The sequence below is a fragment of the Rhineura floridana genome, chromosome 1 (assembly GCF_030035675.1).
Source record: "Rhineura floridana isolate rRhiFlo1 chromosome 1, rRhiFlo1.hap2, whole genome shotgun sequence".
Classification (NCBI taxonomy): domain Eukaryota; kingdom Metazoa; phylum Chordata; class Lepidosauria; order Squamata; family Rhineuridae; genus Rhineura; species Rhineura floridana.
This window is the reverse complement of record NC_084480.1, coordinates 217,720,224-217,746,937: the sequence shown is the minus strand read 5'-3', so window position 1 is coordinate 217,746,937 and position 26,714 is coordinate 217,720,224. Positions and strand designations below refer to the sequence as shown.

General features: G+C 39.8%; 1 protein-coding gene across 2 annotated transcripts in view; it reads left to right on the top strand.

The window, feature by feature from the left end:
• The window catches only part of MBOAT1 (membrane bound O-acyltransferase domain containing 1), a 39,434-nt gene extending 35,469 nt beyond the window's left edge, over positions 1-3,965 (top strand). The window contains exons 12-13 of one of the 2 annotated variants that reach the window (XM_061593183.1): positions 731-882; positions 2,362-3,965. In XM_061593183.1, the coding sequence (XP_061449167.1) occupies positions 731-882; positions 2,362-2,500 (291 nt within the window). In that variant the 3' untranslated portion in view covers positions 2,501-3,965. The other variant, XM_061593192.1, reaches the window with a different exon arrangement.
• The last annotated feature ends 22,749 nt before the right edge of the window (positions 3,966-26,714 follow it).

The window sequence follows — 26,714 nt, the reverse complement described above, 5'->3', positions numbered from 1 at the left end:
AAAATACTCTTAAGTTCTTTGAAAACACAAATTTGAAACAATAAAAATATCTATACATTGGACACTTAGGTTAGCTTAGCAGTTTGCTTTGGCTGTAGAATTTGGGATTTCTTGATCCAGAGGTTGGATTATCAGGGGTGCAGAAATGAGATTTTGTGGTTGTCCTCTTCTTAGGCATGGTTCTGCTATTACATATTGCATCCTAATAATGCATACACGTGAAATAATTTTTTAAGAAAATGTTTGCAGCTTGTTAATAGGTAACCCTATGAGTAGTACTTTGGGTTCCTGAGAGATCCACACCATGGGATTGTCTTCAAACAATTTATGTGGATAATACTTTGTTACTTCTTTTCAAAAAATCCTTTGTATGATAATTATTGTGTTGCTTTTGGCCCTTTGATATGTTTTTTTACTGAATCTTTGTGTTGATAGTACTTTATAGTGCAATCCTATGTGTGTCTACCTGGATGTAATCTCCATTGTGTTCAGAGGGGCTTTCCCACAGGTAAGCATGTCTAGGATTACAGCCTAAGTTAGGTCTTCCAATTCTGTTCAGCTGCTATTGTCAGTCTCTTGCTGAGATGCCTTAAAAAAGAGAGAGATAGAGGAAAGGAGAAACTAAATATTCCCAGTCAGTATGCCAAACCACAGCATAATTAAGTAGCAAGTAAATAGAAGAGGCACAGTTATGCGAAGATTGCTTTTAAAAAATGTTTGTCGTTTCAAGGTAAGGAACAATTGTAGACATTTCTTCATCTCACCAAAGCCTCTCAAAATGGGCTATGACATTGCTACCTGGTTGGTAACTCAGCTGTCTGTCTGCTATACTGTTGCACCATTTGTTCTGCTAGCTGTTGAGCCTACAATTAAATTATACAAGTAAGTCACCTCATGTTATAGCTCTTTTTAATCTTGGATTAACATCAGGTCGTAGTCTTTTTATATATGCCATCCTGTGATCAAAATTGGGTGATGTTCCTTTACAGTTTGAAGGGACATCAAGCAGGTATGTATTCAAGCTGTGTCATCTTAGGCAGCTTGTTTAAGATTTAATGCATCCTTCCCCTATGACATCTGCATGTCGCACAGGGAACTAACCACTCACGGTGCCCCAAACTCCCAAAGACAGTTAGGAGGGATAAGTGGCACAGCTACAATTTACAAAAGAACAATTATTGTGCAGATAAAATGTATGTGTTCCTCTGGGTACACTGCCACTGCGTCTAATGCCTGTACTTAGATTAACTCATGTCTTTGTAATCTTCTAAGGAAGTTTCCTGCTCCCCTTTTTTCTTTTTCTAGCATAAAAACTGAGGTCTGTATACCAATTGGAGTATTGTACCTACTTCAGGATGTTTGAACATTTTGTTGCATGCTTAGGCACAGTTGCAATACTTGGTGTCTCAATAAGAGGCCTTCTCACACATTTTGTACTTGGGTACTGATACCCAAATACTAACACACATGTGCCACATTATCCGTCAAGGATGCATGTGTGTGTCTTATTAAAGTGTCCACTTGCCACTTTAATAAAACACATAGCAGGAGGAGCCCATCCTTTCCTGGTCCTGTGTTCCGTGTGTTTTTAAAGGGATAAGCTGCAAGTAAGGCAGGCAAACTTGGACCTTCCATTCGGAAGTTTGAAAGGAATGTTGGAAGTTCCAAGTTGGAAAGTGCACTCAGCAATTTTATGCAGTCCATATTTTTATATCCATTCCTTCTCTCAAAATGATGGTGCATAGTGATGGGCAGCATGTTGGGGAGATGAAAAAGTGCACAACAACTTCTTGAGAGAAGTACCACATATTTCTGTGTTACTAAGATGTGGGCTGAATGAAAATTCAAAATTGAAATCTCAACTCAGTAAAGTCCTGCTCAGGGCTCAAACGTACAAGGTTATGCCTGGCAGATAGATCTTGAGCTTGTTTGGAGGCTCTAGCACGGGAGCACAGCTATCGTATACCCTTGACCAAAGAACGGTACACTCCTTCTATCTGGGATGGTCATCTTCCACAGAGCGCGAAGCTTCGAGAGGGACACACATGGAGCAGTGAGGGAAGAAGGGGACACCCACCTAGCCAGCCAGATCAGCCAAATCAACCCTGGTCACCAGTAGAGTGACGGATGTCGCAGCTAGATCGCACTCACATAGATAGATCTAGAAACACCAAGTTATTGCTTTAAGGGGCACAAAGGTCCACTCCCCTTTTCAAAGGATTTTGTTTCAGTAGCCCAATAAGATCTAAAGCCTAATATTTTGGATTGCAGTAAGATACATTAACTACTTATTACAGGTTGTTGTAAGCTGGCTTTCATTTGTTTTATACTCTTTGCTACTTCTTTCTTTGTCTCTTACAGGTCACTGTACTTTCATATGCACATTTTATGTGTACTTGTGTTGCTGATCCTGCCAGTTCAATCTCAAAAACACATCAAAAGGCAGCAGCCTCCAGTTCAAAGCAAGCTCAACTCTGACATAAGCAAGAAACCAAAATAATACCTCATAAAGGAATTGTTGATACTCTTCTGTGAGATGCTGGAAAAAATGGGTACGAACAATACATCACTGCAGTGGCTTCATTTAAAGGACAGAAAGGACATTGACAATTTCACATTAAGGCCCTTTACTGGCTAATGTTTACATGCTTGGAGGGCAAACAAAATTTTTGTAAGTAAAACAGAATATTTTAAAGGAGTCTCTCTATTTAAATTTTTGCATGTGTATTTCATTTCTTAAAGTTTATTTTAATTAGCCAGTACTTCTGAGATGAAGGAGGGAGGGGAATAATTGTTGGCGCTGGCAGACTGGTGTCCTAAGCTTTAAAATGTTTTCCTCCCCCCACATAGAATGGTTAAACATGACATATAGCTTATAGTGGATGTCTATAATTCCCAATGATAGATTGCAGGAATTTCATCAATGGGTCTCCTGAATACACCAAAAGGAACTCGTGTTCAATGGGTGGGAGCAGCAGTCACACACAAATAGTGTATCTTTGCAAAAGGAAACTTCATGGCTGGGTCCTCTTAAGTAAAATGACCGGGAACCATTAAACTAGAAAAGTCAAAGTGCATGCTGACTGGAAATAGTCATCAGGAAAGGGAAGATTGTGGAGCAGAGTGAATGCGATTCCCCATGTAGACGTAAAATTAGGTATAGACTGTCTGACGTGAGAAATGTTGGACTAGTCAAGGTCTGAAAAAGAATTACATGCTTTACCAGAAATCTCTTCATGTTTTGCTTGTATTCTGTGCTCAGCAATGAATGTGGTTGATTTTGCACGCCCCCAGCCCAGAACTCCATGATGTTTTTGTTGATATGCCAAACTTGTCAGACGTTTCCTGTATTCATTTTTTCATGATAGCACTTGCAGTGTGAAAGTAAACTACTCAGGCATATGGAAATAACTCAGGGAGACTTTGTGTTAAGCACTTGACTCGACCTGCTCATAATATACTTCCTGACTTTAAAAATAATGACATGGGTGTTGCCACCTGCCTGCTGCCTAGGAGCATTGATAATCCTCTTATGCAAGTGGATGTCATATTGCATCTATCCATCAGGAGGGGGGTAGTCCTGTTTGACTATGCATTTCAGAGGTGGTTTGCTTTGATACTTTCACATTTAGAATGGGAAAAGTATTAAAATTTTGTAGATATTCAAAGATTTTAAAAAATCAATTTTTCCAATTTCTTGTAGAAAAGGGAAAAAACTAATTAGCTGTTATTTTAATGAGCTAGACTGTTCAAAATCAAAAGATCCATGTCAAGAGTTAGGTTATGTGACCCTGTTAAAACGTGGCCACCTTCATGTGAAATGCTTTGGGAACATATGTTGCTGCTGTCCATTACTGCTTCATTACTACCTGCTGCTACTTGCTGCTTCTGGGTCATATTATGTATTTATTTTGAACATTTTTACCCTGTTCTGTAATCCCAGGATTCCAAGCACAAATCTTTTGAAAGCTTTTAAAAATAAATATTTTTAAAAAATCAGTAAGCATGTTTTATTTGTTACACCCTGTTCTTCCATTATAAAAACAATGGTCAGGGTGGTTCACAATATATTTAAAAAATAACCAAAAAGGCATCTAAGTGAGAGAAATAGTATAATCAGTAAAACATTGAAACAGATGTAAAAGGCCTGGAAAAGGGGGGGGGAGTTTTCACCTGGCACCAAAAAGGTAGCAGATTTGGTGCCAGACAAACCTCTCTGAGGGAAACCAAAACCCAGAACCAGGTCACCACCACACTAATGGTTGGACAACTTAAATAAGAGTCACTGAAGCAAATCTTAATTGCAGAAGACAGTCCTTGATATACTAGAGTTCTAAGCTGTTTATGGCTTTATAACAGCAAATTGAATTATGCTCAGAAATAGGCCAGGAGCCAGTCTAGCTCTTTGAACAGGTGTATGTTCAATTTCTCTAGGCCCTGTAGATAGTCTGCAGGTGGTTCAAAATAAACCAGCTAATTTCCAACCAGTCTTCAAAGGGATTCAGTCCCACATACAGCAAGGATGGGGAACCTGCGGCCCTCCAGATTGTGTTGGACTGCAACTCCCATTGTCCCTGACCATTGGGCATTGAAGCTGATGTGAGTTGGAGTCCACAGATTCCGCATTCTCCTGGCTTTCTAAGTAATTGTCAAGATGCACCATACAAGTACTATTTACCATTCTATAATCCTTGCCTCTATATTTCATGTCTTGGATACTATGTTGGCACAATCTTTTAAATACAAAATCCAGAGGAATGGTTGAGTTAGCCTATTGCAGCAAGAACTACCAAGTGTCTTGTGGCACCTTAAAGACTAACAAATTTGTTAAGCTTTTGTGGACTAGAGTCCCCTTCATCAAATGAATGAGGTTTAGTCCTGTTTGGCAGATACAGGATTATAGGAAGCTGCCTTCTACAGCGTCAGACTGTTGGTCCATCTAGTTCAATACTGTCTATAGGTAGTAACTTTCCAGGGTTACAAAGAAGATTTTCTCAGCTGCACCAGGGCTTAAACCTGGAACTTTCTGTTTGAAAAGTAAATGTTCTACCATGAGGAGAAGGGTGCATGTGCATGTATGTGTAAATACATACAGATATTCATACACAGATATGGATGTATATGCACACAGACATTTTTAATAGAAAAATGTAAAAGCTGGAGTTGCAGTCTGTGACAACTGCTGGTTTGCTTTAAACCTGCAAAAGAGTAGCTTGGAGAAAAGGCACATGATTTCAGTTGTCTTCTTTTGTTATTGTTCATCTGATTTGCCTTTTAAAATTATATATCTATAAGGAATAGAAGCAAAACAGAATTATGAGCCCAGATTCCATGACCTTGTTTTTTATTTGTTAATGAAAGTATAATATCTCTTGCACAATTTCACTGCTCTTTTTGAATTTTGCACACTAACCTGTTTTAGTATGTTTTTCTGTTATGTACAGGGTGTGGAGCACTATAGAAACTAGATGAATTTATTGGGCCATATCAAAATAGATGGCCTTGATTGTTTACTGATTTTAAGAAATGTCTTTTTCCTGCAAGTGCCCTTCAGTCTTTAAAGTGGGTCAGAAATTAAGTAGATGTAATGCAGAAGATCCATCTGTGTTGGAATTGCTTTTTAATGTTTTTAAAGCTTCTTTTTAAAAAATGTTTTTAAAGATGTTTTGTTTTAATATGTTTTTAATTGTTTAGTTTTAATATATTTTAAAGTCTGTTTTTATGACGTGTTAAAAGTGTGTTTAGTGCTTTTGTTTGCTGCCCTGGGCTCCTACTAGAACAAAGGGCGGGATATAAATCTAATAAATAAAAAATAAATAAGATCCATGATTAGGATATCCATGTGTGCACACGTGTGTGAATAGCTGTAGGGAGAGCAAATCAGATGTACCATAACACTGACTGAGGGTGATAACACTCCCCCCCATGCCACACACACCCATTTTGCTTTTTGCCCTACAAATAGCTTTCGTATGTGTGTAATTTTTGATCAGGAAAATGGTATGTTGGGGATGGTTTTAAAATTTAAACTCTCTCTTCCCCCCAGTGCCATGGCCCTGATCTGATCTGAAACCTCCCACTCTCCTTGCAGCTGGTACTTAAAAAAAAAAAAGAAGCCTGTGGGAAATCCTAATCATGACTGTTCTGTCTGATTTCTAGTTTGGCCCTAAAATGTAGGATTAATGTAGACTTTCACCACTGTCAACATTGCTGTAACTTTCAAGAACAGTTTCACTGCCTCTGATAATGTTTACCTTAAAAAAAGGGAGAAGGATTTTTTTTTAATTTTGGCCCCTGACATTCTGAAGGGACAAGACATGAACATATCCATAAATACCTTCGCTGCTAATGTGCTAGATTCATGGTGAATCAGAATATCCTTGCTGAATGAATCAAAAAGCTCAGCCCTTGCACCACTTTTGTTTCCGTTGGTGGGAAGTCCACAAACAAGGCATGATGAAGATACCCCATCTTCGTGTTTCCTTTTTGTAGCAGAAGTCTACCGCCTATGAACACACAAAGTCCATTTAGGAGTCCTAGCTATTTTATACATATGTATTATTATTGAGATTTATATACCACCTTCCTTCAAAGAGTTCAAAGTAGTGTACATGGCTCTTCCCCCCTCCATTGCATCCTCACAACAACCCTGTGAGGTAGATGAGGATGAAAGACAGTGACTGGCCCAAGGTCACCCAGTGACCTTCATGGCTGAGTGAGGATTTGACCCATGATCTCCCAGGTCATAATCTAACACTCTAATCATTACACCTCACTGACTCTCTGCTGTCAAATTACCACCTAACCTCCATGAATTTGTCAGATCCTTTTTAAAAAGCTATCTTTTGAAAATGTTTCCTTTAACATGCCAAAGTTACTCTAAGCCTTGTTTCACTTATATTGGGAAGAAGAACCAGCTCGAAAATGATATATAGTAGTGGTGACATCTAGTGGTTACTACTATACATTTATCCATTCTGCATTTAGTTTCCAAGCTTATTTTAATTGCATAATATGAAGGGGAACTTGTTGGCCTCCGGAGGATGTCAAATTGTATTGAATTCAAATTGTAATACAATTAAAAACACTATAAGAAACAGAAGAAGCCATAAAATGCAATTAAAAATCAATACAAATATTTAATGAGGACATGCTGTAGACCACCTGAATGAAGCTTGTGGACCATAGACCACAGTGTAGGATCCCCTGCGGTAGAGGAACACAATATTCTGCTTGTCAGCTGGCAAATCCTACTGTCATAGCTTCTGCTGTTCTTTTTTCCTTTGAGTTGACAGGTTTCAAGGGGAAAGGGTAGATGTCTGGATCTATATTACACATTACTGACCACCAAACTGCAGGAAAAGAGGTTGCCCTGCTATGGAAAAGGAGTTGGCTGCTGCTGGGCAGACATTTTCTCAATCCGCATGCGAATGTTGCCATCAAGCCAATCGCATTTCAAAGTGCGTTCTAGAGAGAAAAACGTCTTCAGGTTGTGAGGCTGTGTGTACATGTGAATGTGGATCCCCCAGGCAAATGTGGACCAATATAATCTTGGCTGTAGGAGACAAATTGGAGGAGGAAAGACTCCCAGGAGTTCTTCCCAGAACTAGGTCAGCAAGAAAAAAACTGGCACTTCTTCCATTTTCAGATGGGACTATGAGTAGCACTGAGTTCATGGGTTGAACTTCATCTCTAGAATGTTGTTAGTTTTGTGTTCAGGAGTTGGTATAATGTAGTATGCCTGTTGAACAGGAGCATGGGTGAGTGTCTAGAAGTAAGTGGCGATCATACTGTTTTTATTTACAATATTTATATAGTACATTACCTAATAACATAGTTCTCTGGGTAGCTCACAAAGAAAATGATAAAATGCAATTAAATATACAATATCATAAAATAATAGTTTGCAGCATATTTTTTTCAAGCAAAAGAAAGGGAAAAAAGGCAACTAAACATAAGCAGTTGCTCAGAACATTTAAAAGCACCATTAAAGAGCTGGGAGGTGCCAGGTCAGCCTCAATTGTGGAGGGCATTCTGCTGCTGGGGTGCCACCACTTAAAAGGCCATCTCACTGGTAACCATTCACCTTGTTTCACTTGCCAAAGGCAGCCAGAGCAAGAAGAAGATCTAAAGAAGATATCAAGGTTATGAACAGGTACATGTGGGGAAAAAGGAATATTTCAGGTATCCAGATCATAATCTTGCTAATCATAGCACAACTAAACAATTGCTTATAAGTTAGGGATGGATGAGTCAATCAGTTTAGATTTCTCTCTATTTCTCATTTTCCCAATCTTAAATTCATTTCTCCATGTTTCTGGATCAGTCTGGTGTTTTTTTAAAAAAACCTCATGAACGTTTGCCAGCATTGTAGTGCACATATCTTCTAAAAACATTTTGTATGTATTTTGTCTAATGTACACATTTTTGGAAGTAATTTCTTCTAATATAATGCATTTTTGTATGTTACTTTCATTAATATATGCATTTTTACACACTTTCCCCCTTTTTTTGTACAGATCTTTTTTGTACACATTTTTCAGTTGGAGAACTGCACTTCAGAGAAGTGTGAATCTCAAGGGATAGCTATATTTCAGTTTGTGTATTACTTCAGGAAGTGTGAATGGGAAGGTTTGCATTAAAATACAAATCAAACCATATTTCTGCCCCACCCTTAGCTACAACTCCTGGAGTTTAGCGGTACATCTTGTAATAATGGCAACTCCTAAACTATCTGAAGTTCAATTATTTTTTTCCTAATGCTGTAACTTCTTGGGGTCACCTACATGCTCTTTTTTCCATCTCTAAAAACAGAAAATAATGTTTTTGTTCTCTGATCAATCATGGAGAAGTGGAAAGATTTGGGGAAAGATTTTAAGCTATGGAACCACAACTATGATTTCAAGGAGCTTTCTAATATATTCTGGGACATCGTCCAAAAATCCTTGTCTGTGGGTAGATACGTATTTCGTGGAAAGTGATTGCAATGTTGCTATGAGATTAAAACAGTGTGTCAGCTGTTACTCCAAATAAATGTTTGATGTATCCTTGCTAACGCACTGCAGAATTAATGGTAGCTGTTTTCCTAAAGAATAAAGCATATAGCTTGAGAACAAGTTAACAGACAAATTCTGCTCAAAGACTTGCAGTGTAAACAGCACAGTTGCCCTTAGAGAGTAGAAGTGTTTTTGTTTTAATGCTGAGCTTATTGGCAGCGAACCGGAACTATTATTGGTTGCTTATAATCTAAAGGCTTGGATCCTCAATAAATTAATTTTAATTTATGGAAACTAAGTGGAAGAAAAGTTACCCAGTCTCTCCTCAGCCCAATTTTGGGTGATTACCCTCTCCTCCAGCAGCCTCCTTATTCCATCCCATACTCTTCAGAAGACCCTCCCTGACCTTCCAGAAAAGCTTTTCAGGGGGCTGCAGGAGGGAAGAGGAGATGGGTTTTTTTTCCTTCTGTGGAATTACCTTAAGATCCAAACCTATGTGCATAGTTGGAAGTAGGGGACATGGTGTCATATTCAGTCACTTAGGCAAGCATATTGTTGTGATATTGGATGGAAGAAAGTTAACCGTTCAGAAGAACTGCTTAACGTTGTTCATATCTGCTGCCCGGACACATTATTTTGTTAACTCCAGGCCATGTACTGACATGGGAACAATATGGTTAGACAATTGCTTCCTGAAACAGGGTTATTTTGCGAATGCATAATAATGTAAAAGTGACAAAAAGACTACAGCCCAACCCTACATATCTTTCTTTAAAAAGTCCCGTTGATTTTCAAATGGGTTTGCACCCAAGGTAAATGCAGGCTAAATAAAGAGACTTACTTCCATTAAAAAAAATTACAGTGCTACCACAAGTCTACCAAAGTAGAATGTTAATGCTATACACCTTTATACAGATGCACTTTTGTTTAATACCATTCTGCATTGTTGTTATGTGCCTTCAAGTCGGTTACGACTTATGGCGACCCTATGAATCAGTGACCTCCAAGAGCATCTGTCGTGAACCACCCTGTTCAGATCTTGTAAGTTCAGGTCTGTGGCTTCCTTTATGGAATCAATCCATCTCTTGTTTGGCCTTACTCTTTTTCTATACCCTTCTGTTTTTCCCAGCATTATTGTCTTTTCTAGTGAATCATGTCTTCTCATAATGTGTCCAAAGTAGGATAACCTCAGTTTCATCATTTTAGCTTCTAGTGACAGTTCTGGTTTAATTTGTTGTAACAACCAATTCTTGTCTTTCTCGCAGTCCATGGTATGCGCAAAGCTCTCCTCCAACATCACATTTCAAATGAGTTTATTTTTCTCTTATCCACTTTTTTCACTGTCCAACTTTCACATGCATACATAGAGATCAGGAATACTATGGTCTGAATGATCCTGATTTTAGTGTTCAGTGATACATCTTTGTATTTGAGGACCTTTTCTAGTTCTCTCATAGCTGCCCTCCCCAGTCCTAGCCTTCTTCTGATTTCTTGACTATTGTCTCCATTTTGGTTAATGCCTGTGCCATGGTATTGATAATCCTTGACAAGTTCAATGTCCTCATTGTGAACTTTAAAGCTACATAAATCTTCTATTGTCATTACTTTAGTCATCTTGACATTAAGCTGTAGTCCTGCTTTTGTGCTTTCCTCTTTAACTTTCATCAGCATTCGTTTCAAATCATTGCTGGTTTCTGCTGGTAGGATGGTATCGTCTGCATATCTTAAATTATTGATATTTCTCCCTCCAATTTTCATCTTGGTTCAATCCCGCTTTCCGTATGATATGTTCTGTGTATACATTAAACAAATAGGGTGATAAAATACACACGTCTCACATCTTTTCCGATTGGGAACCAGTCGGATTCTCCATATTCTGTCCTTACAGTAGCCTCTTGTGCAGAGTATAGGTTGTGCATCAGGACAATCAGATGCTGTAGCACCCCCATTTCTTTTAAAGCATTCCATAATTTTTCATGATGTACACAGTCAAAGGGTTTGCTGTAATCTATAAAGCACAAGGTGATCTTCTGAAATTCTTTGCTCCATTCCATTATCCAACGTATCTTTGCAATATGATCTCTGGTGCCTCTTCCCTTTCTAAATCCAGCTTGGACGTCTGGCATTTCTCTCTCCATATATGGTAAGAGCCTTTGTTGTAGAATCTTGATCATTACTTTACTTGCATGGGATATTAAGGTAATAGTTTGATAATTACTGCATTCCCTGGGATCCCCTTTCTTTGGAATTGGGATGTATATCGAACACTTCCAGTCTGTGGGCCATTGTTTAGTTTTCCATATTTCTTGACAGATTTTTGTCAAAATTCGGACTGATTCAGTCTCAGTAGCTTGTAGCAACTCTGTTGGTACGCCATCTGTTCCTGATGATTTGTTTCTTCCAAGTATTTTAGAAGTAGCTTTCACCTCACATTCTAAAATTTCTGGTTCTCCATCATACGGTTCCTCTGTGAGTGAATCTGTCATCCCAGCATCTCTTTTACAGAGTACTTCAGTGTATTGCTTCCATCTTCCTTTTATTTCATCTCAGTCAGTCAGTATGTTCCCCTGTTGATTATTCAACATCCCTACTCTTCGTTTAAATTTCCCTTTCATTTCTCTAATATTTTGGAATAGGGCTCTTGTTCTTCCCTTTTTGTTCTCCTCTTCTATTTCTATACAGTAACTATTGTAATAGTTCTCTTTGTCCCTACGTACTTGTCACTATATTGTTGCATTTAGGGTTCTGACAGTGTTTCTATCTCCTCTTGCTTTCCTTCTCTCTTTAACCATTTTTTTTACAATAATTTTTATTCAAATTTTCATAAAACATACAAAACAAAATCATAAAACATTCAAAGACAAAAAACAAAACAAAACAAAAATGATTAAACAAAAAAATAAAATGTTGACTTCCCATTTGTCGCAGATCAAATCAGTTATAGGTCTACAATATATAACAATCCTGTCTCTTAAATTATATTATAAAATCACTTTCCTCCAGTAGTTATCTTAATTAATCATCAAATCTCATAAACATTACTTTATTCTTTCCACAAAAAGTCAGAGAGGTTTCAATTCTTTAAGAAATATATCTATCAATTTTTCTCCAAATAAACATGTCGATTAATCCATCTCGTTAATAATAATAATAATCTTATTGTCATAACCATAATCCAAATAAACATGTCGATTAATCCATCTCATCAAAATCTGTTAGGTCCAATAATTTCAATAGCCATTATTCCATTATCCATATTAATTCCATCTTCCATCTTCAATAGTCCTGTTAAGTCCAGTAATTTCAGTGTCCAATCTTCCATTATCAGTATTCCATAATAATCTTGCTGTCATAGCCATAGTCATATAATAAGAGTCTGATGGGAGTTTCCTCTATCCCAAATATTTTCTTGCCATCAATTCTGAATAAGTTGCTGAAATATTGTTGTAAAGTCATATCTCTGTTCTTCTTTTTTACAAAATGCACTGGCTCATCTCTTGAGAGTTTTTCCATTGTCACATGGCTGCAGTTAATTCCATAGATTTTCTCTGTATCAAGCTCCATCACGTCATTCCAGTCCAGAAGATTATCCAAGCCATTGATAACTTTATCTCTAATATCTTCATTAATTTCTTCAGAGATAACGTTAAATTCCAAACAGTAGATTTTATTTCTAATATCCATAAACTCTAGATCTTTTTCCAATTCCACATTTGTTCCAATCTCCAAGGCTTGTATCTTCCCTTTATTTTTTCTTTTCTCATCTCTGATCTCATTCTCCTCTCTCACAGGATCCCCTATTTCTTTAAGCTCCTGCGTCATTTTGCTCAGTTCAATTTTCAGCTCCTTACTGCCCTGTCGCAGGGTTTGTTTCGTTATCTCAATCTCATCCATTATTTTCTGAAACATAATTACTTCCAGATTCTCAGCCACTTTCTTGATTGCCATTTTTAAAACCACGAAAACAAAACAAAACAAAAATAAAGAAGAACCACTTCTTATTTCAGCAACAATTGGGTTAATATTCCAGGCTTGATGACATCACAGTATAAACAGAGCAGCCTGCCTTATCTCTCTATGTTCAAGAATACAAAACAAATTTAGTTCCCAGCATCAAAACAGTTAGTGGCGTCGTGAAGAAGCAGATTCGTCAAAATAAAATAGACCAAAAAGAGAATAGTCCCGGACAATATAATGTTCCTCGGAATAGAAATCCCTCTTCTGTTTATATCTTTAGAATGCACTTCCAGGACAGCTTTTTGCAATAGAAACAGAGATAAGCTGTTAATTTCGTGAATAACAGAGAAGAGTTATAGCTCACCCAGAAGTTCTTTAAAGCTGATTCATTTGACAAATCTCTTTTTGCTGCAACAATTTAAACCAAGTAAAAAAAATAATAGAAAGAAGGGTGCTTGCCTGTTAGTCCGTTTTCTCTTTGAAGAAAAGATAAACGTATCGCATTAATCAGATAGAGCTTGTTCGGAAGTCTGTCCGGCATTGCTGGCTGGACCTTTTCTCATAAATTAATGAAATCCAGTCCTCCCAACAAAAACAGGCTTTTGAGGTTGATCTCTACGTTTCTCCCTGCCCGGGAGAAATTTCATCAGTCAAAAAAAAAATGTTCTGACTGATTTATATCTGAATAAGCTTCTTTTGAGGCGGGAACCCGTCTCAAAAGCAGGCACAAGCAAAGTCACCCTTCCCGGAAGACCCCTCTCTTTAACCATTTTAAGAGTTTCTTCAGTCATCCATTGAGGTCTTTTTCTCTTTTTAACTAGAAGAATTGTCTTTTTGAATTCTTCCCTGATAATGTCTCTGACTTCAATCCATAGTTCTTCTGGTTCTCTGTCAACTAAGTTTAAAGCCTCAAATCTTATTTGATCTTTATATTCTTCTGGGATGTTATTTAAATTGTATTTTGGCATTATGATTGCTATGTTGTTCTTTAGCTTTACTCTGATTTTCGATACGACTAGTTCATGATCTGTACCACAGTCTGCTCCTGGTCTTGTTTTTGCAGAAAGTATGGAACTTCTCCATCTTCTGCTGCCAATTATATAATCAATTTGATTCCTATATTGACCATTTGGTGATGTCCACGTGTACAGACTTTTTGGTTGCTCAAAAATGTGTTTGCAAGAAACAATTTATTGGCTTCACAGAATTCAATAAGTCTTTCTCCTGCTTCATTTCTGTCTCCTAAGCCCCATTTCCCCACAATTCCTCGTTCTATTCCCTGCTTTTGCATTCCAGACCCCCATGGTGATCAGAACATTTTGTTTTGGTGTGTGATCAACTTCCTCCTGTACTTCTGCGTAAAATCTCTCCAATTGTTCTTCGTTTGCCATTGGAACATAGACTTGGATGATGGTTGTGTTAATAGGTTTCCCGTTTAATCTCAATGATATCACTCGACCAGACCTTGTATTGTAGCTCCTAATTGTTTTTGTTACATCACTTCTCACTATTAAAGCAACCTCGTTTATTCTTGATTTCTCATTTCCTGCATAAAATATTTTGTAGTTGCTTGATTGAAAATGTCCCAATCCCGTCGATTTTAATTCACTCACGCCAAGTATTGTAATGTTGAAATGTTCCATTTCTTGCTTGACAATTTCTAACTTTCCCTGGTTCATGCTTCTCACATTCCATGTTCCTATTGTGTGTGTGGTACAACTGCGGACTCTCCTTTCGCATCTGTGCGTATCAGCCTCTGGACTTCCTTTCGGCTTTGACCCAGCTGTGTCATTAGTCACAGCACTAAGCGTACTTGTCCTTTGTTCTTCCCCAGTAGCTCGCTGAGTGCCTTCTGACCTGGGGGTCTCATCTTCCAGCACTATCTCGTGTTGCATTTTGGATACTCTGTTCATAGGGTTTTCATGGTAAGAGATACTCAGAGGTGGTTTACCATTGCCTTCCTCTGAGTTTGGATGCATCTTAGTCTGGTGTTTCAGCTTTGACCATTCTGCCTTGGATGCCCCTGCTAGGAGTCTGGCCTCTTGGTCTAGACTCCTGACAGCATTGCTCTCAGCTTCTTCAACACTCTCAAACCCCCTCACCATGTTAAGGTGTGCATTCTAAAGCGTGCCATTCTGCATTAAGTATGAACATTTTCAGTTGCAGGAGGGAACATGGTCCATGTTTCTTTATAATAAAAATGGCACTTGTTGACTGGCAAAACGTATCTCCATTTATGGAAACATGAGATTTTTGTGTCTGATTATTAGGACAAAATGACCACATTTTATAGGAACTCTCATTAAAAATTTCAAATGACTAGTATTTACCACATTTCAGTGATAAAGATATGAAGAGGAGGAAGATGGCTAGGGTTGGGAAGCTAGATCAATTGACCAGTCAAATAATATCAATTATCCACTATTAACTGCCCATAGTTAAATAATGTCAAATTTCCCATAAGGTCAAGGGGCAACCTACCTTTTTATCACATCATGGAGTTAGTGAGAGGAGGCGGCTGCTAGACTCTGTGGTATTGTTCTTTTGACCTAACCAGATATACAGGGGCAGGCTAGAAGAGGAGTGCCATGATGCTGGGCAGAGGACATGGTCTACAGTACACTGTTGCCCTAGCCAAGGGTGTTTTAACCTCATCTTGGTGAAAAACAATAACTTTCATTATCCCATGTAACTTCTGCATTCTCTCCTTGACATGCCTCTAGACGAAATGTATTTAAGCTTGATCATCTTACTTAGTAGGCAAAGGATCACTGTGGCACTGGACTCTTTAGGAACATAGGAAGCTGCCTTATACAGAGTCAGACAATTGGTCTATCTCAGTATTGTCTACACTGACTGGCTGCAGTTCTCCCAGCCCTACTTAGAGATGCTGCGAATTGAATTTGGGACCTTCTGCACACAAGACAGATGCTCTGCCACTGAGCTATGGCCCCTTCCCTTTTAAACCATGAATGGAAAATCTGCAGCCCTCCAGATGTTGTTGGATTTTAACTCCTAGTATGGCCAGGGTTAATGGGAGTTGTCCAAAAACACCTGGAGAGCCACAAGTTAGCCACTCTGGGATTCTTAGGCTGATGTAACCTATTTATTGAGTGTTATTCAAATATGTTTGCATCAGGCAGGATTCACATGCTCTTTTACATGCATCAGTTTTATAAAACCAAGACTTGATTCATAAACAGTCATTTTTTAAACCTTTGTAGAAACCCTGATGCAGTTGACGGTTAAGCTTCTTATCTGCCAGGGTTGGGGAGAAGAGCACAGTGTTTTTACTGCAATTATGAAATTTTTCCACTTTCTCCGAGATTTTATTTCCCAATGGATTAGTGTTTCAGGGCAGCATTGCAGACAGAGGGCAGAATTCAATTAACTGAATATGAAATATTTATAACCCTGCTCTATATGTCTATCAGAGAAATGTCCTTTATAAATCCTCTCATTAGAATGTACTAGTGACTCATGTTTCTCTCTCTGCTTTTGTAGTCTTATGGAATTTAAATCCAATTAATCTACTGTCCTTGTGAATATGATTTAATTATTTGGAGGGGGGAAATACTGCATTCACAAGATAATGATGCATAGGAAGAGGGCAAAAAGGAATACTTCTTTAACCTGTTGGGGGAGAGGTGGTAAGAAACCCTGAAAGCAGCTTAGAAGAAAAGCAACACTCTTCCATTTATTTTTAAATAGTGTACATCTAGAATTCTTTGGAGGTGTGGGACTGGGAAGTTCCAAAGCGCATCACAATGCTTAGACTCTAGAATTCACTACTCCAAGATGAGGTGATGGGCACCAGTTTAGACAGCTTGAAAAGTGAATTAGTCAAATGCATGAAGGATAAAGTTATCCAATGGCTACTCAGGATGGTCATATGCTACCTCCAGGATCAGAGGAGACAGCATGCCTCTAAGTGATACTGGTTCATAGGGAACAACAGGAGGAGAAGACTATTGTCTTCTTGTCCTGCTTGTGGGCTTCCATAGGCATTTGACTGGTCACTGTGGGAAGCAGAATGCTAGATTAGATAGGCCTTGTCTTTAACCCAGCTTATTTCCTCTTTTGTTCAAGGCTTCCCTCAACTCCTGTGGTCCCTTCTTCTGTAAGACAGAAGGTCATTAGATCCAGAACCATCCCCAGGTTACATTCCTCAGTTGAGGTAAGGGGCAAAGCTCCTTTCTATCTTGGCCCCTGAGGGCATTTTTATTGTAAAAGGAAGGGTTGTATAGTAGGAGTCCTTCATTGATTGGAAATTAATTGGATAATAGAAACTCATTAATTATAATAATATTCGTGTGTGTGTGTTCTGGTTTTCTACCATCTTCCCTGCCTGTAGGTTTGGAAGTGAAGTTGGGCCAAATAAGTGCCCCATCTTGCCAATTTTCTTGTTTTTTGCTGTGTTGCTCCTTCAGACCCCACCTATGCATGTCTGCGAGTTGAGTTGGACTTGTTCCTTCTGATATTCTCCGCACCCTGGCAGTGCATGAGTTGAGGTCATGGCTGTTGCTCCTGCTTCTGTCTCCTTTCCCAAGGAATCTGGGTTGTCTGCACCTATGTCTACCCCTACCTAGCAGGTTGTGGTGACTGAGCACCATAAGAAGGCAAAGAAAAAGACTAAACATTTCCACAAAGGGGCCTGTAGCCTATATAATTTTTTAGTTATTTTATAATGTTTAGGTGCACTATGATATGGCTTTATTTACTGAACCCTTTGTCTTTTAAACTGATGATTTGATTTGATCTGTTTTTATTATTCTATATTTTATATATTGTAAGATAGGGGTTGGTATGGATTATGTCTTGGGGGTCCCCTTTTCAGCCTCTGATTTGGAATCTGTACAGGAGCAGCTGTAGCAGAGAAACCTACTCCACTGGTCAAACAAGTCCCTTTGATAACTTAATCACTCTGGCCAGGCTCTTTATTGCCTTTGGATGAATCAATCTGCCTGTGTAAGAATGTGGTACAGAGAAGTTCTGTTGACATAGAAAATCTCACAGAGAGTGATTCCCCCTCCCCCCCAAAGTAGTTTCTGTGTGTGTTAGTTAGTCTGAGGAAAGGCTGGGAACTGAAAACAGAAAGGCTTGATTGCTCTATGTGACTGAACCCCAAGCTATGGGGGATCAAGATCTATTAGACTGTTAATACTGTGAACCCCTCCATCTTACGTTCAGGTTGTATATATATGTAAATAAAACCATACATTCTAAAGAATATGCACAGTCTGCAATATGCTGTCTTATGAGTGAGAATACTTATCCTGAAAGGTAACCTAAGAACACCTTAATAAATAAAACTATTTGACATTTCTGGACAACTGATCTGCCTCCATCGCATCCTCAAGTAGCCATCCAGTGGAGCTTTTCCATATTGTCAGGAGTCTGTTGACATCAACTCCAGGAAATGGAGTTTTAGACCCTTCAGAGGCTCACTGCGAATAGTTTGCAAGGCACTTTGAGGGTAAAGTTGCTCACCTCCATAGCAACCCAGTGAGGTGTCCAGTGCAACGTCTACTGCAACTTCTTGGGATTGGTTTCAGTTGATGCGGACTTATAATATGACAATGTGGCCAGCAATGTGTCCTTTTGACCCTTGCCCTTCTCGGCTTATTAAAACTTGCTGAGGGGCTATGACTGAGTGGATCAAGGGTGTGGTCAACACATTGTTGTGGGAGGAAGTGGTCCCAGTCTCCCTGAAAAAGGTGGTGATCTGACTGCTCCTGGAAGAACCCAGCCTGGATCCATTGGTTTGTGACAACTACTGCCCCGTCACTAATACCCCCCTTTTAGGGAAGGTGATTGAGAGAGAGGGTTGTGGCACTATAATTGCAAGTACTCTTGGATGAAAGAGGTTATCTTGAGCCATTCTAATCTGAGTTCAGGCCTGATTATGGGACTGAACCTTGGTCGCCCTAATAGATGCCCTTTATCGGGAGGAGTGTGACCCTCTTATTCTTACTTGATCTCTTGGCGGCTTTTGATATCATTGACCATGGCATCCTTCTGGGCTGACTTGGTGAGATGGGTATTGGAGGCACTGTTTTACAGTGGTTTCAATCCTATCTCCAGAGCCATTCTAAGAGAGCATTGGGTGATTATCTTTTGGCCTCCTGGCAGTTGTGCTGTTGAGTGCTGCAGGGTACCATCTTGTCACCAATGCTGTTTAACATCTATATGGAGCCCCTGGGAGTGGTCATAGGGAAATTTGGGGTGAGGTGTCAGCAGTATGCTGATGATATCTACCTTTATTTCTCTGTAACATCTGAATTGGGAGAAGCCGTGCAAGCCCTGGATCGGTGCCCAGACTTGGTGGTGGGCTGGATGAGGGCCAACAAACTGAGTCTGAATCTGTGGGTTGGTGGTTCCCAAATTCGGATGACTGGTCAGTTGCCTGCTTTGGATGGGGTCATACTTCCTCTGAAACAGCAGGTTCCACATCTGAGGGTGCTGCTGGATCCATCTCGCTAGAGGCACAGGTAACCTCAGTGGCTAAGACTGCCTTTTACCAGCTTCAGCTGGTAAGACAGCTGCAGCCACTTCTGGCCTGAGATAATCTGACCACTGTTGTCCATTCATTTATTTATTACATTTATATATCGCCCCATAGCCAAAGCTCTCTCTGGCAGTCCATGCACTGGTAACCTCCAGGCTGGTCTACTGTAATGCACTCTATGTGGGGCTGTCCTTGAGGTTGGTCCACAAGCTATAGCTGGTGCAAAATGCACAAGCGCGACTGCTCACTGGGGCAGGGTATCACCAACATGTCACCCCGCTGCTGAAAGAATTGCACTGACTACCGATTAGCTACCGGGCATGTTCAAGGTTCTGGTTTTGGTGTACAAAGACCTATACAGCTTGAGACCAGGATACCTGAAAGATCATACTACCCCTTATATACCCAGTCTGTCACCGCGCTCTGCAGGTGAGGGCCTCCTGCAGATATCATCTTACCAGGAGATCCGTTCCGCACAACATAGGAAATGGACCTTTAGTGTTGTGGCACCTATCCTTCGGAATTCCCTCCCCTTAAATATTAGATGGGCACCATCTCTGTTATCTTTTCAGTGCCTACTGAAGGCATTCCTCTTTCAACATGCGTCTTAAGTAAAGACCTTATTCCAGTCTGTTCCTGTGTTGGAATTGCTTTTGAAGATTTGTTTTTAATTGAGATTTTTTTAAATGTTTTGTTTTAATATATTTTAAAGTTTTTTTAAGATGTTTTAGAGTGTTTTAGTGTTTTTGTTTGGCGCCCTGGGCTCCTACTGGGAGGGAGGGTGGGATATAATAATAATATGCGAGATTGCAAACTCTTTTGAAAACATGAACATGGTATTGTATTAAAAGCCGTGGACTTTGGCTGGAGAGTTGGGGAATTATCACAAATGGTTTCTGGTGTTCAGAAGTCATTAGATTATTATAAACAATACCTTTTACAATATCACTTCAGCCATGAATTCATGAGGTACCTTTGGCAAGCTGCAATCCCTAAGAAGCTTACCTTTATGAGGCTACTGTAATGATTAGGTGTTGGTATTAACCTTTAAAGCCCTATACGGTTTGGGCCCAGTATATCTGATGGAGCGCCTCCACCGTCATAAATTGTGCCGCCCTACGAGATCTGCCACACAGGACCTGCTCTCAGTCCCGCCAACTAAAGTGGCTAGGTTGGTGAAGACTCGGGAGAGAGCTTTCTCTGTGGCGGCCCCCTCGATCTGGAACTCCCTCCCAATAGATCTTCGACATGCCCCTTCCCTAGAAATATTTCGCCGGGGCCTGAAGACTTGGCTCTTTAACCAGGCCTTTACAACCTCTGAGACTTCTAGGGTAAATTAGCCTTGTATTGAAATGCTGATAATTTATTATACTGAACTTGTATGTAATGTATTGACTATATCTTATTTATTGTATTTTATCATATTTTACTGTAAGCCGCCTAGAGTGGCCATTGGCCAGATAGGCGGCCTATAAATTAAAGTTTATTATTTATTAGTTTATTATTAGTGAGATAATGGCTGCATTCAGATGTCCCAATAAACCACAGTTTATTTTATCATGATGGGAATGAACCTTGAGCTTGCATGCTTCCCCTCCTGTCTCCTCATCTGGTGCAAAGAGATCAGAAGCTTTTGCTTCTGTTCTTAATTAACTGCAGTTTAGAGTTGCATTTGAACCCCAAACTGTGGTTTCATCCTAAAGAAGCCAGCTTTGTATCCCATTGGTTTTACGTTGGCTTGTTTCAAACAAATCATAGTTAAGTAACCACAGTTCATCAGATTTGGACAATATAACCAGCTATTGTTATGCAAAAATAAATGCTTCTGAATTCCTTATAGCTGTACTAGAGAAGGGGGGAAGAACATGCTTGTACATGCTCATTTCCATCCATAGCTTATGGTGATGCTGAAGCACAGCCAGTATTTTTGGAGCACTTTGAATGTTTAATATGTGCTGTATAAGTCATAATTATTATTCATATGCACATTGGAAAACAAAAATTAGTAGCTTTTGCCACTGAACCTTTCCAGATGTCTTGATTTGAACCTAATGTTTAAGGCTTGCCACTTTTTACCTGGCAAGTTTTCTGTGCATTCAACAGACAGAAATCAGCAGCTGAATTTTTTCCTGGAAGCAGCAACAAAAGTTTCACTGTTCATTTTTGCCAGCTAAAGGTATGAACTATTTGACCAGAAAAGCAAAAGTTACCAAGGTGATGCACAACATAATAGAGTTAAAACAATTAAAACATACCAAACAGCATTAAATAATTTTTTTTATCTGCTTTATCTAAGGATCAATAGAAATAGTAACTGGTATTACAATATCAGTGACCCCAAAAGGCCTGTGTAAAAACATATACATTTTTAACCAACTAACAAAATATTGTCAATGCCTGCGGATTTCCACAGGGGAGACCGCTCTGGAAATTCAAAAATGTGCTCAGCTGGATTCTCTGAATGTTGCTTCATATCACTACAGCAGCTATAATAGTGCCCTCTAGTTTGAATAATCAGTTTTAGAAAAATCCATTCCTGCGGACATTTGTATATATTAATTTAATGGTATGCAAATATAAAACTCTCGCTATGAACCTACCCGTTCACTTCGTTCAGAATCTAAGGCCCTCCTCCGGGTACCAGCTCATCGGGAAGCCCGGAGGGTGGTTACTAGATCTAGGGCCTTTTCTGTGGTGGCCCCTGAGTTGTGGAACAGCCTCCCCGAAGAGGTACGCCTGGCGCCTACACTTCTATCTTTCCGGCGCCAGGTAAAGACCTTTTTATGCTCCCAGGCATTTTAATCTTTTAATTTTCTTAATCTTTCTACTTTTAACATGTATCCTTCTTAATTTGTGTTCTATTTCATTTTTGTTGTGCTTTCTGTTGTTTGTTTGTACATGTTTTTGTGATTTTTTACTATGATATATTGTATTTTATCTTGTTTGTTCACCGCCCTGAGAGCTATTCTGCTAAGGGCGGTATATAAATTGAAATAATAAATAAATAAATAAATAAAACTGTTTATTCCATTGAGATTGACCTGGTGGGGGCAGTGCAAGACCTTTGTTTGTTAAGCTCAATGTCTCACCTTAAGATGGTCTCCTGTACCTGTGATACTAATTCAGAGTTCAGCCAGGGGGAGAGGTATCCAGTAAAGAGATTTGAGTAGTGGAGTGGGGAGGAGAATATTAGCTTGGTTTAAAGGTTTATTCTTGGATATATTCAAGATGAAATTGCCAAAAAAAAAAGCTGTGAATTTTAAGAGCCTAACCTATCTCACGGTTGTGAGGATACAGTAGGCTGATGTTTAGACTGTAAACTGTCCTGGGATCATAACTGATGAAGAGCAGTTTAGAAAATGAATGAATAAATAGTAAATAAAGGCAAAGTAGAGCCATATGAAAGATCCTCTGTGGCGCAGAGTGGTAAGCGGCGGTAACGCAGCTAAAGCTCTGCTCACGGCCGGAGTTTGATTCCAACGGAAGGAGGAAGTCGAATCTCCGGCAAAAGGGGTCGAGGTCCACTCAGCCTTCCATCCATCCGTGGTCGGTAAAATGAGTACCCGGCATATGCTGGGGGGTAAAGAAAGGCCGGGGATGGAACTGGCAATCCCACCCCATATATGCGGTCTGCCTAGTAAACGTCACAAGACATCACCCTAAGAGTCGGAAACGACTTGCACTATAAGTGCAGGGACACTTTTACCTTTACCTTTAGAGCCATATGGGTTACCCTGAGATACTCAGAGGAAGCTTGGGATATAAATGCAATTTTTTTTTAAAAAATGTCCCAGGTTTAAGCCCTGACATGGGCCCTGTTACAAATTAAGCTCTGCAGACTCTTCATTTACTTTCACCGGTGGTTCTGCGAGGCTCTTTAAACAGTATGGCATGTCTTTGGTATGAATTGTGATGTTATCTTCTCTGGATGCTAAAGGGGAATTGCTTCTAAACCATCCAGTGCTTTGGTTTTCACATGCTGGGCTAATACCCCATTGCCTTCTTTCAAACCTGAATGTTTCTAAGCAGCAGCTGAGTCATCAGGGATGGCTATGAATTGCCTTTTATTTTACATTATTTTATATTTCTTTCTTTCTCTGCTACCATTAGGCTGCAAATGAAAATACCTTTTCAACCTTAGTATTATTACCCCTATAGATAGCACCTTTAATGTGTACTATTCATTGTCATAATAGCTGCACCTGTGTGGAGCAAGCATATTGGAACTGCAGCAGCTGTGGACTGTAATTGCAAAGCATTATTTTCTGGTTCTCTCTGAATGTGTGTGTGTGTGTGGTTGTACTGCCGTGAAGGTCCATTTATAACAACTGTGGACATCATTCCTTCCATAGGGTTCCCCATAAATATACACAAGTATGATTACATGCTGTGTGGGGCAGGGAATTTGGGTTGCCAAATGACCACAGCCTGATCTGCTTTTGTTCCTGCAGCAGAAACTTGACTGCAGAAATCAGGACCTGAAGCGGCTGTGTAAAAATGCAGTTACATTAACCAGGTAAAAATCTGGCAACTCTGTTTAGAATGGTTTGCTCTGCTGATTAATGACCTTTAAGCAGGTCAGCAAGCAGTATCAGAAATGTTTAATTTGTTTATTGCATGTGTTCCTGCAGTGGTTTTGTTCTGCTTCAACACTGCATACAGTCCACTTCGTCCATGCTCTGCTTTGTGCTCTTTGGTGACTTATAATCTATTGAAGCAGGAGCTTTCTTGGAAGCAGTGCCCCATTTTCTCTCTTCTGTCACTTCTACCCAGTAGTGTAGTGGCAAATTCAGAAGTGCAGGCTCCCGTCATAATATTTACAGCCACGCCCCTTCTAAAATGATAACCTTTTAAGATTATAAAATAATCTGGCTCATCTTGAATACTGCTTTCTGCTTCTCTATCGCTGTCACTATTTGACTGTCCTTTCTCACTATCAGAGATTGCTTGAATTACTGAATTCAGTTTTTACGTGTTTATCTCCTGCTGCTACCAAACTGCTTGGCGATGTAGATGGGATGCTATCATCAAGATTCGCTGTCTCTTCTGCATTTACAGACTTTCCACAACTTGACTTTTTGAAGTAGGAACTAATAAAAGCTTGCTTGCATGACACTCTTTGGGGCTTGCATAATTGGCTCAGAAAGCCTACAGCAATAAAGGTTTTCTGCCCCCGTCTCTTTCTCTGGGGGCTTTTTTTGCTGCTGGGTTAAGTCAAAGCCTTTTTTTCCTAACTGACTTCAAACTCTCTAAACAGGCCACTCATTTTGCATAGGAATTCGTATCGTTTGAACTTTGCCACCTTCCAAAATATAGGAAGGGATTTTTCCAATCCCCTTCTCCTATCTCCCTGTGTCACCCCCTCCTCCTTCCAAACATACCTAGAGTGTTAGAAAAAGATGGCAGTTTTAGCCCATTCAGACAGTTTTTCATTATCATCATCATGCTGTAAGATAAGGAACTTCCTAAGGAATTGCCCTGCTTGGCTTCCATACTAAGACCCAGAGTAACTGCATTTGGGCAGAGCTTTATCTTTGGAGGAAACTTAAGCATGGAAATTCATGATCCTAACTTCTGGTGTTCTCTCTCTCTCTCTCTCTCTGTCTCTCTCTGTCTGTCTGTGTGTGTGTGTGTGTGTGTGTGTGTGTGTGAGTGTGATTTCCCCACTCTTGAATGTATTTTTCTCTTTTCTTCCTCCTCCCCCCCCCTACTCCTGGCTTTGGGCTAGAACAAAACCACACATTTCCCCCTTACCTCCCCCGCTTTTTTTTGCTGCTGGGTTGCAAATGAGATCCTTGTTAACAAACTGGAGGACTGCAGCAGAGAGAGAGGGAGCTCCCTCTTCATCCTAAATTCTCTCTCTCACACACACACCTTCTTTTCCACTTTACCTCATCTCCCGTTGAGCTGGTTGTGTCCACCCTCTACAAACTGTCACTCACTTGCTCACCATCATTGTCTCCATACTCTTCAGTCCTTCCTGCATGCAACTTCTCCCACAACAGACATTGCTAGGAGCCAGTTAGCATAAAAAAGAAGTGTGTTGGCCACTGAGAAGAGTGTTCTCAGTGGCTGACTCATTTCCTTTCACTCTGATTGGCTCCAGTCAGCAAGAAATGGCAAGAATGCAAGTTAGAAGACCCTTCTCAGTGGCTAACACACTTCCCTTTCATGCTGATTGGCTCATCAGACGCTGAAGATATAAGGACCCTGCTGGGACCTGGCTCCCCAAAACATAAAGGATCGAAGACCCCCAAGACCTGGACGAGTACACCCCTGCTTTTACCAGCTCCTTGGACTCTGCAATTTCTACCTTTACTTCATATCTGTCCTCAACTCTTGACTTACTTGTCTCACCCTCCCAACAAAATATTTCCACTGTCTAATCCCCAGTTCTAGTTCCCCCTTCCAGGCTCAGATAAACTGAACACTTCTGGGGAATGAAAGAGAGCGGCAATTTTGACCATATAAAAAGTCATCCTCTCATCTTTCTTGTCTACAATCCATCTGGTTATACAACTGCGCGACATCTCTCTCAGTATTTTATTGTTCCTCTTTTTTTGGACTCTTTATCAATTGCCACAAATCCTCAGCACCTCTCCTCTACCTGACCAAGGCCCTGCCTCCTCACACATTGCCCAAGACTTTGCCTTCTTCAGCTACATAAATTGAAACAATGTGCTGTGATTTCTCTATCTGCCCAGTCATTTCCCTCCTAGTCCAGCACTCAGTCTTACCCCAATAGCAGTAGATTTTTCCTCTTTCCCATACCACTCAACAAACTGACTACTATATCTCTGCATCTCCCTTGGAGGGACCATTTTGTCTCCTGGTTGCTATTTCCCCCCCCCCGCACCTTCTCTCCACCATATCTATCATTTCCCTCTGGCTCTTTTCCCTACCACATTCAAACTTCCCCCATTCTCAAACATCACTTGATCCATCCACTGATTTTTGTTGTTGTTGTCCTCCTAGGCTTTTTAATTTTTTTAACACTTTAAACATTTTCTCACCTTTTGAAAATCATTTTACTAACCTTGAAAAATTGGCATCCGTTTTACTAATCTCTTTTTTACAGAGCTTGGAAAAATTACTTTTTTTGAACTACAACTCCCATCAGTCCAATCCATTGGCCATGCTGGCTGGGGCTGATGGGAGTTGTAGTTCAAAAAAAGTAACTTTTCCAAGCTCTGCTATTTTAATTTCAGTTGGTTTTTAGCCCATATATGGTCTAAAAAGCCTATTTATATGGT